A 17,139-nucleotide genomic window follows, 5' to 3' on the forward strand; every position below is an offset into this window, starting at 1 on the left:
CAATGTTTGTGCAATGGCTCTGATTGATTGTCCATCTTCTCTCAGATTCACAATTGCTTCTTTTTCACCCATAGACAGCTCTCTGGTTTTCATGTTGGTTCCACCTCTAAATGCAGTCTGCACAGACAAAACCTATCCTACCCAATCTGAAACTGAGCTCAGACATTCAGTGCTATTTATTGTTTGAATAATCAATGTAATTGGGAGACACCTGGGCAACAAAACAGACCTGTCAGTCACATGTTCCAATACTTTTGCTCTCATGAAAAATGGGTGGGTTCAAACAATAGGTGCTATCTTCTAAGTTGTGTATCAGATCCAGATGTAAATACCTGGAAATAAAAGCTGAAACGTTGATCTCTTGTCTCATATTCATCTTTTGATGTCAAACCCAAATATTTTAAGTCTACAACAAAAATAAAGGAATTGGCCTCACTGTTCCAATACTTTTGGAGGGCACTGTATATACCAAATGAAAAAAAACATCACAAATACACTGTTTAGAAGCTACAACACAAAGTATGTTACTCTGTGATCTGATGAATTGAAGGTAAAGTGTAGCTTGAAGCTCATTTTTGATCTTGGAAAAAAATTGGTCAGGAAAAAATATTTATCAGAAAGTCTGCTTATGGAAGCTTTCAGATGGAGATGTGATACAAATATTATGAAATAAATCCTAATTAAAACCACTGGCCGAAGATAGCTACAGTTTCAGCTGGGCATCTACAGGACCTGTAACAACCTTTATCGTTATCAACAAAATCCAAGAAATTTTTATAATGTAGAAAGATAAAGTGGTTTGTTGTCTGGCTAGGCTCAGCCTTAAAGATAGGCCGAGGAGGTCAGACATCTAGAGGGAGCCACTGCAAGTTTTCATCAATGTGGTTCAGGCATCTGATCAGGTTGCCCCCTGGGCACCTCCTGTTAGAGGTTTTGCAGGCACATCCAACTAGACCCAGTACATGTTGGTGGGACTACATATCTCATCTGGCCTGGGAGCGCCTCAGGATCCCACAGGAGGAGTTGGAAAATGATGCTGGGGAGAGGGACGCTCAGCAGACCTTGCTAAGCCTACTGCCTGTGTGACCCGGCCCATGATAAGAAAAAGATAATGAATGGATGGAAAGTTATATGTTGTCTTAATTGTGAAAACAGAATATTTTGATATCTAGTAATAACAAGAAAAATACCATAATACCATGAAATATATCTTTTAATGTAAAAAAAAAAAAAGTTTTATAAATCTGCTCTGTTTTTCTGAATTAATGAAAGAAAAGTTTTCATGGAACAAATTTTTTTTATTAACAGGATAATAATCTTATTCATTCACAAAAAACAGGTAGATAAGTGTTATTTTCTGAAGTGAATGCATTACACTTCTGTAACACACTGCTTTACCTTTTTAATATCAATTCCCACCCCAATTTGTTTATGATATGACACACAGCCTCTTTGTATTGTTTGAAGACAAAGTATTGTGATCCGTCCAACCATCCATTTTCATGTGCACATCTGGGGCCAGGTTGCGGGGCAGCAGGCCAGACAAAGCACCCTAGATGTCCCTCTCCCCAGCAATGCTTACCAGCTCCTCCTGGGGGACCCCAAGGCGTTCCCAGGCCAGACGAGATATGTAATCCCTCCAGTGTGATCTGGGTCTGCCCTGGGGCCTACTACCAGTGGGACGTGCCCGCAACACCTCTAACAGGAGGCACAAGGAGGCATCCTGATTAGATGCCCGAACCACCTCAACTGACCCCTTTGACACGGAGGAGCAGCGGCTTTACTCCGAGCTGCCTTGAGCTCGGAAGCATTGTGATGCACTTCCTTTTTTCCTCTTATTGTTACTTTGTAAGGTAAAATGTTTTAGTGTGTTGTTAGTTTATGTTGGATAATGGTCGCAGATTAGCAGCTGAGTTGAGCAAATTTTTATGATATGAAGTAATGTACATTTCTTTCTATAATCAATCAGACAAATCAACAAACAAAACTAAAATAACCTAAAATACCCAGCTGCTGTAATAAATAACTCTGACCCCGGTCCTTTGTCCAGGTTCACAGCCGACACCCCGCCCGTCCCCACCCACTACTACACAGTGGTGACAAGCTGCCAGGAGCTGAACCAGACAGTGGAGGAGTGTGACGGGGCTCTCAGGGTCTTTTCGTTTCTTGTACCACACCGACCAGACACCAGTGAGGCTTGCAATGTGAGTTCAGTCTCCAGTTGCACGCCTGGCTCGCCAGGCTGCCCGCGAGGCTACATTTTACAATGCTAATTGCAAATGTTAGCTGGGCTGCCGGGCTAATTTACTCACCTAACACAACCGTAACGCCTGACCCATTGCTGGGACCGAGCCGCTAATAACTCAAGCTCCGGACCTTAACCCATCATGGTGTTTCCTCCGCAGCCTCCACTTCACTCAGCTTCACTCAGCTGCCCGATAAACCTGCTGCTTCTTCCCACTTTAACCTGAATAACAAACCAGGGCTCGGTGCTCCGGTTGGATCCAAACAGAGAGCCGGGGCTAGTTGGGAAGCTAGTGGAGGCTAACTGCAGAGCTGCCAAGCGTCACGCTTTGAGTGTGACAGTCACGCAATTTGACCCATTCTCACACCACACGCCACACTTGACATTTCTCACGCTTATATTTCCCCATTCAATACTCTATATTTATTTTTTTAATGATAATAAACTTTGGTCCTCGCGGCTTGCCGTAGTTCGAGTAACTCTGATTGACTGACCGAGATAACCAATCCCAGACCAATCCATCAGCCCTTTGTGCCTAAATCTAACCAACCACGGAAGGCACCACGCAATATAAACCAATCAGAAGCAACGTAAGGCGGGTCTTGGCGTCTCTAACTATCTTTCACACACAACAGCGCCGACATTTAAAACCCACTCGACGTTCTCCTGCTTGCTAGAAGACGGACGGTAGGTAACTACCCAATTTTGTTCACTGTTGATTTGCTGTTTCTCCTTGAGTTTCCTAGTTAATATGTACTGTTTTAAGGCTGCTATAAGTCTATCATTGTCCTGTATTTGTTGCAGAGCTGTGTAACATTTATTTGCCTCTTCTCTTGGCCAGTTCACACTTGAAAAAGAGACTCTAACGTTAGTCTCAATGTGTGTGTGTGTGTGTGTGTGTGTGTGTGTGTGTGTGTGTGTGTGTGTGTGTCAGAGTTACAGACTTGTAAATATCAATTTAGACCCCCCTAAAGCAGTGTTTCTCAAAATTCTAAATTTCAAGGTCTATCCTTAACTCTGACAGTGTACGGTTCCATTTGTACACTGTCAGAGTTACAGACCTTGTAAGGGTCAATTTAGACCCCCCTAAAGGAACCCACAGAGTCCCTGGAATCCACTTTGAGAACCACTGTAAAACAGTATTCAATCAAACAGTAACATGTAGCTATCTTTTGAAAGATGCTAGGTAAGAGGAAGAGACAGCAGAGAGATCTGCTGTCATTCTGGGCAGTGCCAGCGACAGCCCCCCCTTATGCACCCCCTGAAAGTGAGAGTGCAGAGGGCACAGAAGAGACAGAAGATCAAGAGAGATCAGAAGAGATTGAGGACAGTGAGGACGAAGATGTAGAAGAGATACAAATTGAGAACACAGAGACAGAGGATGAGACAGAAGAGCCAGCAGAGAAAACAGTGGAGATGAAACTTGGCAGCCCTGTAACTGGCTGTGCTTCCCTCCGGTCATGCTGCGGCTAAAGCCTCGCCAGCCGCTCCCAGCTAGCTCCGGATTGTTACTGAGGTTAAAGTGGGAGAGGCAGCTGAGTGAAGTGGAGTCTGAGGAGGAAGCACTGGTTAGCCCCAGCTCTCCGCCATTTCGCTTCGAAAATACGCGCTGCCATTGCTCACTGGCTGTAGCCTTTTATAGGGAGGGAGNCTGGGACCGAGCCGCTAATAACTCAAGCTCCGGACATTAACCCATGCTACGATTGTAACTTTAAATTTAATTGAATCGACATAGCGACATGTGACTAACGTTACTGTAACACTAATTAAAACAGACATCTGACTTTATGTTGTACCTGTCCATGAGAAGAAGAGCTAGCTCCGAGTCATGAACGCGCAGCCGGCTGGTAAACAATGTGATCAACACAGAGAGAGGGTGTGTGATCTCATGCTATACTCCAGATGAAATTACACCTCTAGTTCTTCACATAGCTATTTTTTAATTCCTTCTATCTAGAAATCATGAATTTCGCTTATTGCTCCTTTAAACATGCGCTAGGATGTGTTTAAGATCATGACTATGATGTTCAAACGTCAGCTGTTTATCACCAGTTTTCAAACGCAACCTCCCTGTCATACATTCTCGTGTCAGCACGGTGGACGTGGAGCCCCCATGCATTCCTATGAGACAGCACTGAGCAGGTTTTTTTCATGCAGCAAAGCGGTCATTGGATAAATGCAACAAAATCGTCACTTCCAGGGAGGCTCAGCTTCCCTGGGACCTAATGAAGCGGTAGGCGGGAAAGGACGCTTGGTGTATGAATGACGATTGGAGGAATTGTCTAAAAGGCTGAACCCCTTTGTGATTGACAGTGCTTCACATTTCGAGCTCAGTCTCATGCGGATATTTGCGAGAGGAGTCTTCTGACAGAAATGTAGAAGCATAAATTTAAAATGGTCTGGAGCTGGGCCAGAAAGCTCGCGACCTCGTTCCTTTCTTCTCGAACGGACTTTTGTTGTTTTCTATTAGATATCAAAAACTCAAAATACTCAGAGGTAAAAAATCACTGGAGACACATAGAATCAGATACAACTGAGTTTAATGTGCTCGCAGGCAACAAACACATCACAACGCAATGAGTCAAGCTTTGGAGCAAGACTGAAATTTCTTTGTTTGCGCACTCGTTTTTATTGTGAAGATTTTCTGCTGAGTCGTCTCTTTCTTAATCCTTCCCACTTGGCTCTGATCGTAACGATGTCACATTTCTGCTGAGTTTCCACTTTTTTTCCTTTCATCCTACCACCATAACGGTGTCATATTTCTGCTGAGTCTTCACTTTTTCTCCTTTCATCCTAAACCCCGCCTCTTTACTTGTACTCGTAATGTTTTCCTGGACAATCTAAGACCGCCTCCTCTTAACAGGGTCATATCAGGACAAGCTGTGATTCCCCTAACTTTCCACCAGTGTTTCTGAGCCCATCCTCATGCTATTTTTAGAAATGATGCCTAGGTACTTCTCCACCACAATACTTAAGTGCTCAGTGAGTGTGTGTGTCATAAGAATACATAAAATAATAAACCAGTGTGTGACTTCTCAGTGCACAGAGTACATTGCTTCAACATGTATCTTTAAAGGTCAGCTTAAAGGTACAGTATAAACACTTCAGTAAACATTACACTACAAGTGCCGTCCGGAGTTCCTTATTTCCGTAAGCGATATAGTTCATTTTCACTGTTTGTACAGCACAGTTCAGATGTTTAAACCCATCTGAAAATCTTTGAGGTGTGTTTTGCTGTGGTTCTATGGCATGAGTGTGGTTGAAAAACAGCTTCAATTAAATGTTTCTTTTATAAGTTACTGCCTCGCTACAATATGACAAATTTTATGATGTAAACTTAAAGTGAGCTTCCCCTGTTTGAAAGACCAGCAGCTGCCACTGGTCAGAATCATCAAAGCTAACAAAAGCACTGGTGTGTCAGAATTGTTTTGCCTTCTCGACAATGTCTGTGACACTTTCCCGGACTTTTACTTGTAACTTGTATTTTTACAGTGTGGTATGAATACTTTTCTGAATCGAAATACTACCACTGATCTCACTACAGACTCTGACCTCTGCTGAAATGTTGGTCTGTTTTTAGAAAAATATTCCCAGGTAAACTGTGGCAATTCATTGTGACGCAACCACAGCAAACTCATTTTTATGTCACCACTACTGACCTTAAGCTTAAAGAGGCCTATTCAGTTTTTGGATCAGTAACTATCAGTGCAGAACTGAAGAAGCCTCTTGGATGAAAGAAGTCCAGTTGCCTATGATACAGCACTTAGAGTTACAAATCAGGGTTTCTCCAGTGCTGTTTGGCATGTCGGAGACGGGCCGCCTGCAATCCACCTGCTAATGTGTACTCACCATTTTGCTCTGAAAATTTATGATCCAGACGTTTGTACAGGGAGCCAAATTATCTGCAGAGGTCTCTTCCTCTCCAAAACAAACAGACCCGGTAATTCAAACCAGTAAAACGCTAAATAAAGCAATTTCACGTAAAAAAAAAAAAAATCAGTGTTTTCGGCTCATCCTAAGGTAATAATAACAAAATTATTTGTGTTTTCAGGTGATTATATACTTAAGAAAACATAATTATTATATTACATTCCATTTCTGCAAATATACCCCCCCCTAAATCCTACACACTAGAGCTTTAGGTCAGCCTCAGGAACTGTTATATCATTTTGATAAGCACTGATAAAGACAAGCCGCAGCAAAATCAGACCAAACTTCGTCGAGGGAGACTGTGAAGGCCTGTCATTTGTAAAAGGACTTTTCAAGGACCAGCAAACAGCCTTTTTTAAGGATTTGTGGGACTTTTCCTTGATCCTATTCATCATGTAGGTATGTGTACTGTCTGATGTGGACATAGTGACTGTGTGCTTCCATAAATATTTGGACAGCAGCTAGACTGACACATACTGCTAAGCTTGTGCAAAGCAACATTGTTGATCATAGAAGGTAACATAAGCTATGAGTCATAGTAGGTTTCCTAAATGTGTCAAACATAATGGTGCCAACAGTTAAACACAGAAGAAAAAATGGATCTGCACAGTTGAACAACTGTAGGAAATTCTCTCCAACAGTGACTCATAGAAAGCTGATTAAACTTAGACCTCAACAATGAACATGAAGGCCTCTAGTTTCGCAGACCGGGCGAGGCGGAGGCCAAGCGCACCTGCGCTTCGCCAACTGGGTGTGGCCAGGCGGATTTTCCAAGTTTGGCACACCGTGCGCCTGGCGCAGTTACTCCTCTTTCCCACCTCCGTCCCTCCTACCTGCGCAAGTCGGAAAGAGGGAGGAGAGAAAGCGTGGAGTGGGTTTTACACACATCACACCAATCAAATGAGCCCCTCTCCTCGCCCTTAAATGTGCCACGCGAAGGCGTAATGAGCTGTGTTAATCAAATCAGGTTGGGTTTCCATTACGCGTGCCAAACAGATCAAACGGTGCCAATCCCTTTTGATCTGACATCAGATGTGACGGGACAGTCGATACAGAGATACATTTATGTGCTGATTGCAGATAGTTGCATTGAATAGTGGTTTTTGGCTATTTATTGCATTGTTAATGTGCCTGACATTCTGGAAACCTGCATGTGAGGTTTTGGTGACGTGTGCGCGCTGTCCACCGGTCAGCCAAACTTCGGCGGCTGCACTCCGCCTGCGCTGACAGTAGATCTGGTTTCAGCTGGCGAGCTTTTAGCGCACCTTCGGCGACGCCTTTTGGCACGAAACTGTCACTGCGCCAAGCTGGATCTGTCGACACCTCCCCCTGCTGCGCCACCACACCCATCTCAGCGCACCTCGGTCTGCCAAACTACCAAACTGAGCACGCCTCGGGTTGCGCTGCTCGAAACTAGCTCTGCGGGGGGTTCACCACCCTGCGCTGCGCCGGGAAACTAGAGCCCGAAGTCTGACATGCACCATCTCACATTATTCTCCAGTGTGCTGATCAGTTGAGAACAATTACACTCAGCACACTACCCTTTTTTCCACATTTCTTGGACTCTTTAGTTCACTGCATGATTCAGAGGTGTTTTGGGATTTAAACTGGAAGCTTTCTTGATTTTGAAATGAAAAAGAGATTTAATTAACATTTTTTAAAATCATTAATTTACTAATATATTGGCCAAATGGATTAAATTACCATGAAATTGACACACGTTCACCCTCATCATTGTGACAATTAAAATATTAACAATAACATGAACAGAAAAACTATCACTCCATCAGCGTGCAGATGATCTGTAATGCCGACTGCCATATCCTTAAGGCTGTGGCCCGCTGGCCAGGAGGCACCCACGACTCATTTATTTTGCAAAACAGTACAGTGGGAATGCGTTTGGAGGCAGGGGCTGTGAGAAGTGGATGGCTTGTTGGTGAGCATCTTTTGTTCTAGTCTTTTATTTCAATTGTTTTAAGTTAGTATTTTCAGTAAGTCTCTATTCCGTTAATGTTAAAATGTTATATTGTTTGGGTGACCGGGCATATGGCCTTAAAACATGGCTGATGACACCATACGCAAACCCTGAAACCCCTCAAGAGGTGCGCTATAATAACATACATGCCCACACACGCGCCGTAGAGCGCACTTTTGGCGTGCTTAAGGGCCGTTGGATGTGTTTGGATCAGATACGGCCGGTGGCAAACTACTTTATACCCCTGAGAAGGTGTGCAAGATCATCCTGGCATGCTGTGTCCTCCACAATCTTACAATGACCCATGGCATTCCTGTAAGACCCGGCGCCATCGCTTCTAACAAACTGTGAAATTTACTACTTCTCTCCTCGCGTAACTACTTCCTTCATTCATGAATCAACTCTAGGCAAGCGGTTTCCTTATATGGAGAAATGGGGGTGTGGTAGTATGCTGATTGCAGATCGCGGACACGCGCCTGTCAATTTAGAATGGTTCTGATTTACTAACATACGCACGGTGGTGAGAACAAAATTGGCCAGTACGCACGTGTCATGAATCCGACGGTGATTTTGCGCAAGTACTTATTTATTGCGGAGAGTAAGAACATTTCTGCGCAGATATTAGTGAATAAGGCCCATTGTTATCCAAGGAATTGATTTAATCGTATTGAAATAAATTCAGATGATTTCTTACAAAGCACGTACATGTACAATACCCTACAAATTAGCGCCCCATGAATGCATTACGTACTTAACCTTAAGTTACATAGCTTAGGTTTAGGAAAAGAAAAACATGGTGAATACGGACTTTTTCTCTCACAGTTCACACGATTCCGAACACTGGTCTCCTGGGGAAACTCCTCAAGGAAAGGTTTTCCTTCATGTTGTCTGGTTTAATCATAAAGTTTTGGTCTTTATGACAGCATAAAGTGGAAGTCCCTTCCCTTTGCTTCCCCTTATTCTTAGTATTACTTTGCCAGAGAGAGAAAGTGGGACGTGCCTGATGAGTCAGGCTTTCACCCGTTTGAGATTCTAAAAACAATTCTGAGAAATGTCTAATTGTGAGAGGCCATGAGGCCATGAAATTATTAGACCTTGGAGAGAGGATACATCAGATGTTTATTCAGTGCAATAGTACGAAGGTGGTCATACTGTTATAGATGAGTCATAACAGACATTTGTGAAACATAATACTTCTAATAATAATATCTTCTCTGTACTTTACAGACCCTGCGTTTATTAAGCCTTTTAAGTACGTACTTCTCTGATGTTTTTAAGAACACCCATTAAGCTGTCATGTGCATGAAATAACAGTAAAAATAAAGCCAAAACACGCTCCCTTATAAGTATGAGTGTTGGAGCTGTCAGTTGTAGAATCTCAGGCCTCAGAGTATGAGTTGTGGTAGTAGTTATAGAAGACTAAGAGACTCTTCTAAATGAGTCAAGCCTCTTCTTTCTGTCTTGTACAGATATTTACAGATGTTCAAGTTTCTGTGACCTCAACAATATGGAGGTCAATGCATCCATTTTTTCTCAAACGAAATCCTGGCAGAGATTAAACTCTGCATGACTCCACTAAAAAGCAAAACCTGGCAGTGTAACAAGTGTGATTTGAACCCAAATGCAGCACTCCAGAAGTTAGTGACAGTTGGTAATGACCTTTAATTAAACACAGGCAAAGAAGGCATTTGGCCAGATGAAGTAACACAATTAACAGTTTGTTCTACAGGCTCAGAGCCCACACACAGGTCTGTCAGTGTCCGTGTTCAGGGGCCAGGGCCTGGTCGAACCCAGAGACTGACAGACTTGGCCGAACCCGGAACCGAGAACAAGGACCTGAGTACTCAGACCTGAACAGTTCAGTCCACTGGTAGGCAGAGGTGAAAGAGAGGGGCTTACTTAGGGCGTGGTCAAGAAGTCCACAGGTGAGAGCAGTTGGCCTGATGAGGTGAGTATGGCAGACAGGAGCGGGAAACATGTGGGAAGGAAATAGGCTGATAGGTGGGTGTGGTTGCAAGGCAGGGTGAATGGAAAATTACTTAGTGAGCTGAGAGGATGGTATGTAAGGTAAGTGAAAAGTGACCACTGTGACAGGCAGATTTATCTGGGGCTGCACCCTGAAAGTCAGATATTCAAATCGTCAGTCAGAGACCCCTCAGTCAACTGAGACTGCATCAAGTCGAGCAGCTTTTTGTTTTGGCAGTCAGTGTGCAGTGCATTTCTGGAGGAGTTAGTCTCCGAGATAACGTTCTCTTCTGCCTTCTGCTTTGACGTGGTGAATTTACAGCTCACAGCAACAATACGATACAGTCTCTGGCTGTTGTTTGATATCTCATGTCAGCAAAAATATTGTTGCACATTTCCGATCCATTGTTAGCTCAGTTAGCTTGTTTACTTTATTACTTAAAGGAGCAATAAGCGAAATCATTTCACCGCTAGAGCAAAACAAAGTGTGTCATGAGCCACTCCTCCCTCTGCCTCTGCTCCCCCCCACGGGCTCACGGTCTCACGGAGAAGAGTTGAAACGTTAGCATGGCAGCCCATTAGTGCCAACGTCCCCACGCTTCTCCGCCAGGCTCAGTGAGTCGGAGCCGAGAAGCGTGGGGACGTCAGCGTTAGCACTAGTCGGCTGTCATGCTAACGTTCCAACTCTTCTCCGTGAGCCCGTGAGAAGAGAGGAATGTTAAGCGTTAGCTCCCAGAGTTAGCACTAGAGCTACTACGGCTACTGGAGTAGCTTGCAGCTAATTTTTTATTTATTTTTTTATTTTATTTTATTTTTTTTTTAAATTTTATATACTTTATTAATCCCCGAGGGGAAATTCAATTTTTTTTTTTTTTTTTTTTTTTAACCTATGGAGTGCTTCTACCAGCTCTTCTAGTCACTGAGCCTCGCCTCCATTTCAGCAAATATATTACATTTATTACAGGTACCATCATCATTGAAGTAGGCAGGGGAATAGCTAAACACAGCCGCCAGGCTCCCCGCCGGGCTGCATTTTACAATGCTAATTGCAAATGTTAGTTGGGCTGTCGGGCTACTCACCTAACACAACTGAAACGCCTGACCCGTTGCTGGGACCGAGCCGCTAATAACTCAAGCTCCGGACATTAACCCATGCTACGATTGTAACATTAAATTTAATTGAATCGACATAGCGACATGTGCTTAACGTTACTGTAACACTAATTAAAACAGACATTTGACTTTATGTATGTCCAGGAGAAGAAGAGCTAGCTCCAAGTCAGATTATAGCCCGTTTAGCTGTCGCAGTGCTCTCCACCTTGGAAATGTAAGGCCAATGTTAATCCGAGTTCTGTCCCTTTCTTTATCCGACAACTTCTTCGCCAACAACCACTGTTTCTTTAGAGGTAATGTCAGATCCTGGTCGTCTTCAGATGGATGTTCCACTCTCTGAAATTTCATTTCGAAAATATGCGCTGCCATTGCTCACTGGCTGTAGCCTTTTATAGGGAGGGAGGGCCAAGGGCTCCGAGAGGAGGAGGAGGAGGCGATTCACATGAACGTACATGAATGCGCAGCCTGACCGGCTTGTAAACAATGGGCTGGAGATCAACACAGAGAGAGGGTGTGTGAGGTCATGCTATACTCCAGATGAAATTACACCTCTAGTTCTTCACATAGCAATTTTTTAATTCCTTCAATCTAGAAATCATGAATTTAGCTTATTGCTCCTTTAATGACATTGTCATACTGAATGTCCCACTAAACCCCGTTCAAGCTAAACTGACATAATTCTAAGTCGGTTACAGCCCTAGATTTATAAAGTCTTTGTATCAGATTTGGGGGAATTCTTTTTGTCACCACTTTACAGATCTATATGCTAAGGCCAGAATTAGTGTCTTTAAGAAGTATTTTACTAGATAGATGCATAGATGGTCTTTTCACAAAACTGGGCAAGAAGCAGCAGAAAGAACACTTTTGAAATTGGTGCTATATGACCAGAGAAAACAGAGGAAAAGGATGGTGGCATTGCTTTTGCTCAAGACATAGACAAACCTTCAACTATTAGAATGTACTGCACCACACAGGACCAAAAAAACACCCTCACTAGTGTGTGATGTAATGGGAGGTCTCTATCTCTTGATCTCCTTCTATAATTATGGCGCCAGGCATACAAAAATGCGGAAGTACAATCTGTAGTTTGAGCAACCAACATATTCCCTCCTATTTTCTCTCTCTTGTCACATATTAATGCTTGCAGTGGACCTTGATGTCTACATATATGCGCTAGGTATTCTGGGTGCATTTGTTGTTGACGTTCTGGGACGCTGTGTCATATTACACTTCTGTTTTCACAGGACATGTACAGTTTCTGCTCGTTGGATGCATACACTCTTTTTCAAAATAAACTTACAACGTCTGTAAAACATCTTTAGGTTAGGTATAGAAAAATAGATCATGGTTTGGCTCAACATTCATACGAGTAGCTAACACTGGGCTCCCGGGTGAAAGTCCAATGGTTGTTGGACCCATCCACTGCCCCTTCCACCTGCCCTATAGGGACTTTTCAGCACCATTAGCATTATAAACGGATACTTGACTTTTTTTGTTGTACCAGTATTTGACAACTCTGAAGAGAGAATGGGTTTGAGCAACAGCCCAGAGCCAGCGAAAATATGCCACATTTTCCCTGCAAATGAGCAGGGAGATCTAGGTGCTTGGATGATAGTGGGAAGTTTACTGTAGTTCATGTTAGTACCCACATTGTTATGATACAAAGCTGGTTACAAAGTATCCCTTAATGATTAAAAGATTTACCTGTCCTCCATCCTAAACAACAAGATATGTTTATCCTTGCTCTCCCAATCAAACCATAGGAGTGTTTTCTGATGCTGCCTTTATTTGTAGAGACCAGTGTTAACTGTTGTTTTGCTGTTCATGGTCATAGTTGGATGGATGGTGAAAGATAGAGGCAATACTGGATAAATACATAGAAACTACTAAGTTCACCTGGCAGGGCAGGCCAGTTCCATCATTGTTGTTTACTGTATGATTAAGTACCCCTCTTTATGTGGTGTGTGTTCACATGTTTCTGCCTGGTTTACAAAAAAAAAACATCCCTTAAACAGGCTTATTTATAGACCATAAATTTCGGCAAAGTTAGGACCACAGAGCCACACAAACTTTAAAATAAACATGTAGCTCAGTTCATGAAAACAATTTAGTTTGCAATAAGATGAATAAAGGGGAGCACGGTGGTGTGGTGGCTAGCACTGTTGCCTCACAGCAAGAGGGTTGCTGGTTCGATCCCGGGTGTGGGAGCCCTTCTGTGCGGAGTTTGCATGTTCTCCCCTTGTCAGCCAGGGTTCTCTCCGGGCACTCCGGCTTCCTCCCACAGTCCAAAGACATGCAGATTGGGGACTAGGTTAACTGATAACTCTAAATTGTCCGTGAGTGTGAATGGTTGTTTGTCTCTATGTGTCAGTCCTGTGATAGTCTGGCGACCTGTCCAGGGTGCACCCTGCCTCTCACCCGATGTCAGCTGGGATAGGCTCCAGCCCCCCCGCAACCCTCAAGAGAATTAATGAGAAGATGAATGAGTGAATGAATGAATGAATGAATGAATGAATGAATGAATGAATGAATGAATGAATGAATGAATAAGATGAATAACAAAATCAATCCAACAGCTGTTTGGTCGTATGATGTTAAATAGATGTCTTCTTCGTGACATAAATGATCTTAGCCTTTCTCTCTCTGTTGGAGGCTGCAGCTTTAAGGATGAGGGGAAGATGAGGGGATAACAAGGGGGCTGGGTTCAGAGTCAGACTGATACCTAAAATTACTTTTGGTTCTGGGATGTGCTAGGATGTATGAGAAAAAAGTCCCCTACACCTGCAGCAACAATGAAAGTAGGACCAATGAGTGGGCAAGTAAAAACAGAGACCATCTGTAGTATGCTCTGTGACAGGATGATGACAGATAGGTTTTCTTCTATCCCATACAGATCGCCCTGTCTTAATGGTCTAACCTAAAATATTTCTCTCCCATAGATAAGCATTGAATTGATTCTCAGTAATACTGAACAAAATGTGTCCTTTATCAGTTCAATACTGATTTTACTACTACTTTAGATTTTAATTACGGTATGAATCCATCCTTAACGGGATGGTTGGCAACCTTAATGTGAAGTCAGAACTACTGAGGTAAATACAGTCAGTTTTGATGCAGACGTGTAAACATCTCTCACCATGAATTACCAAGACCATCCTTACTGGAAAATAAACCGCAAGCCAAAAATGACTTAGAAGATCATGAAATAGTTTTACAGGCCGAGCTCTGTAATTTCACTTTACTAGGGACTCTGGAAAGGCACTTATTACTTTACCAAACCTCAAAATAGCTTCCTTGGGGTGACCCTTTTCACAAAATACTTGTTGTATACACCATGTATTGTATTGTACTTCCTGGATGATGTGTGAATAAAAACTAAACTAAAACTAAAACTAACTAAAACTAAAATAGCTGATTGCACTTTCACTTTTACGCAGTAGAGACTACAGCATATTAAAGGTGGTTTCTGTTTTTGGTAGCTCACTCAGCGGTTCCTCTGTTAAGGCTGGGATAGCTTTCATTTTCTGCCCTTTTCTTCTCTTTCTTGGAGGGTTATTGAAGCTGCAGGTGTCGAGGGCTAAGGAGGGGACTTTTCCTCATCTATCCCAGTACAGCCCGGAAAAAAAAATAATTTGGAGTATCAGTCTGGCTCTGAAACCAGCCATTTTGTGTCCTTTCATCTTCCCTGAATCATATCAGACAATAATCTGACTTATTTATGAAAGAATTTACAAAGAGAATGATCAGTTGGCTGGTTAAAGCACCAGCCAACTGATCATTCTCTTTGCAAGCACAAGTAAAGCAGCCTCCAACAGAGAGAGAGGGTTAAGATCATTTATGTGACAAAGAACACTTCATTCTAGCAGATGGTTGGGAAGCTCCGGCACGGACTCTGCCTAAAAATCTTTCATCTGAAGACATTTCCCACACAATGGTGACACAGAGTTGTTTGAAAGTCGGCAAGGTGTCCCTTTAAAACACTTATCCTGGTCTTAGCATGTAGACCTGTGAAGTAGTGACATAAAGAAATTTGCCAAATTTGATACAAAAGGAATTCTGCCATTTTTAGCTTTTTGGTGGAAACATACAGAGTTCAATCACATCCACGTTTTGGTTTGAGAAAAAACTGACGCATTGATCTCTGTTTGTTCAGTGTGCTGGTAGGCGTGAAGTAGCAATGCTGTCTCGCGTGAGTGATAACTGACAGTATTTTTACAATACAGTTTACCAGTGGTGTAATGTCATTTCTGTCAACTTTCACTTGAATGACAGTGGCATTCATTTTTTTCATCTCATGCTCTGTATGAAAGTGAATAAGCATTATCCCAAAACTGTCAAACTAGCCCTTCAAAATAGAGACAGAGGCAGGATTTACAACAAAATTTCTTGCATTTCTAGCTGAAAGTTTAAGGTTTCTCTTGTACAGTTAGGCATAGTATGGTATCTGGGACACCAGCTGTCTCTAAAATACTGAGTTTAGCAGCCTGCATTCATTTTTTCCCAGGAGTTTTCCCTTCTCCTGTTGTAGACACACAACAGGGGGAATCTCCTCACTGCTGACAAAACATCAGGGCTGCAGCAGGCTGGGGCATGTACCTTGTAAACACAGGACTTCAAGCATGACTCACTGTGATAATATTTTCTATCTGGAATACATAGACCTCCCAGTCATACAGCCATATAGAAAAGTTGGCCTACATGAGTTACAATCAGTTTTGTTGACATTTAGCATCTGACTAATTTTGGTACGGTTAAACAATGAGCACAGGTTCCCTAAACTGCAGCTGACTTGGATATATGTTAAAACATTTATACTATTATGTAATAGACTTAAACTTATTATGATGATAAATTTTTTTTGTGTGTGAATATACACACATTCTGAGTTTGATGCAACACGTTCCAAATAGTTTGGGACAGAGGCAACAAAAGACTGAGAAAGTTGTGGAAAACTTAAAAATCATCTGGAACCCTCCACAGGTAAACCGGTTAATTGGTAACAGATAACAGTGTCATGATTGGGTATGAAAGGGGCATCCTCCAGAGGTGCAGCTGTTCACAAGCAAGGACAGACAAGGATTATCACTTTATGAAAAACTGTGTGGGCAAACAGTTCAGCAGTTTAAGGATGTTTTTCAGCACACAACTGCAAAGAATTTATATATTTTACCATCTACAATCCATAATATCATCAAAAGATTGAGAGAATCCTAGGAAATCAAGGGACAAAGCTGAAAACAAACACTGACTAATTGTAACCTTTGATCCTTCAGATGGCACTGTATTAAAAACCAATATATTTGTATCAGGGATATTACTACATGGGCTCAGGAACACTTTGGAAAACCATTGTCAGTAGACACAGTTTGTTGCTGCATCTACAAGTGCAAAGACTCGCCCATGTGAAAGCCATATATCAACAACATCCAGAAACACCACTGACTTCTCTGAGCCCAAGCTCATCTGAGATGGACTGACACAAAGTGGAAAAGAGTCCATCATGGACATTGTGTCCTCTGGGCTAAAGAGGAATAGGACCATCCAGATTTTTACTAGCTCAAAGCCAGCACCTGTGATGGTATGGGGGAGTGTTAGTGCCCATGGCACATCTGTGAGGGCACCATGAATGCTGAAAGGTACATACAGGTTTTGGAGCAACATATGCTGCCATCCAGACAATGTTACTTTAAAAGTAATTAAAGTACTTTACTGCGTTACTTTTTTTTTAAGTAACCAGTTACTTTACTGCGTTACTCCCTGAGTAAAGTAACTCAAGCACTTTTAAAGTACTTTTGAGTATTCTACATTTCCTATTGGGCAATGGACCACAGGGCGCTAAGCCTACATTTTTTTGTCTCCAAAATTAAAGTTATGGACCACTTGCCCTTCACTGAGATCCAGTTCTCCCATC

The 17,139-nt window shown here is 42.5% G+C and overlaps 2 protein-coding genes across 2 annotated transcripts in view; one reads left to right on the forward strand and one right to left on the reverse strand.

Moving 5' to 3' along the window:
• Positions 1-17,139, reverse strand: part of LOC126383971 (collagen alpha-1(XIV) chain-like) — an 849,933-nt gene that overhangs the window by 149,619 nt on the left and 683,175 nt on the right. The window lies entirely within an intron of this gene.
• LOC126383947 (ectonucleotide pyrophosphatase/phosphodiesterase family member 2-like) overlaps positions 1-17,139 on the forward strand; it is a 78,770-nt gene that overhangs the window by 39,633 nt on the left and 21,998 nt on the right. The window contains exon 24 of the mRNA XM_050034713.1: positions 2,051-2,204. Within this exon, the coding sequence (XP_049890670.1) occupies positions 2,051-2,204 (154 nt within the window). The remainder of the gene's footprint in view (positions 1-2,050; positions 2,205-17,139) is intronic.

The sequence above is a fragment of the Epinephelus moara genome, chromosome 22 (genome assembly GCF_006386435.1).
Source record: "Epinephelus moara isolate mb chromosome 22, YSFRI_EMoa_1.0, whole genome shotgun sequence".
In the NCBI taxonomy this organism is placed as follows: Eukaryota; Metazoa; Chordata; class Actinopteri; order Perciformes; family Serranidae; genus Epinephelus; species Epinephelus moara.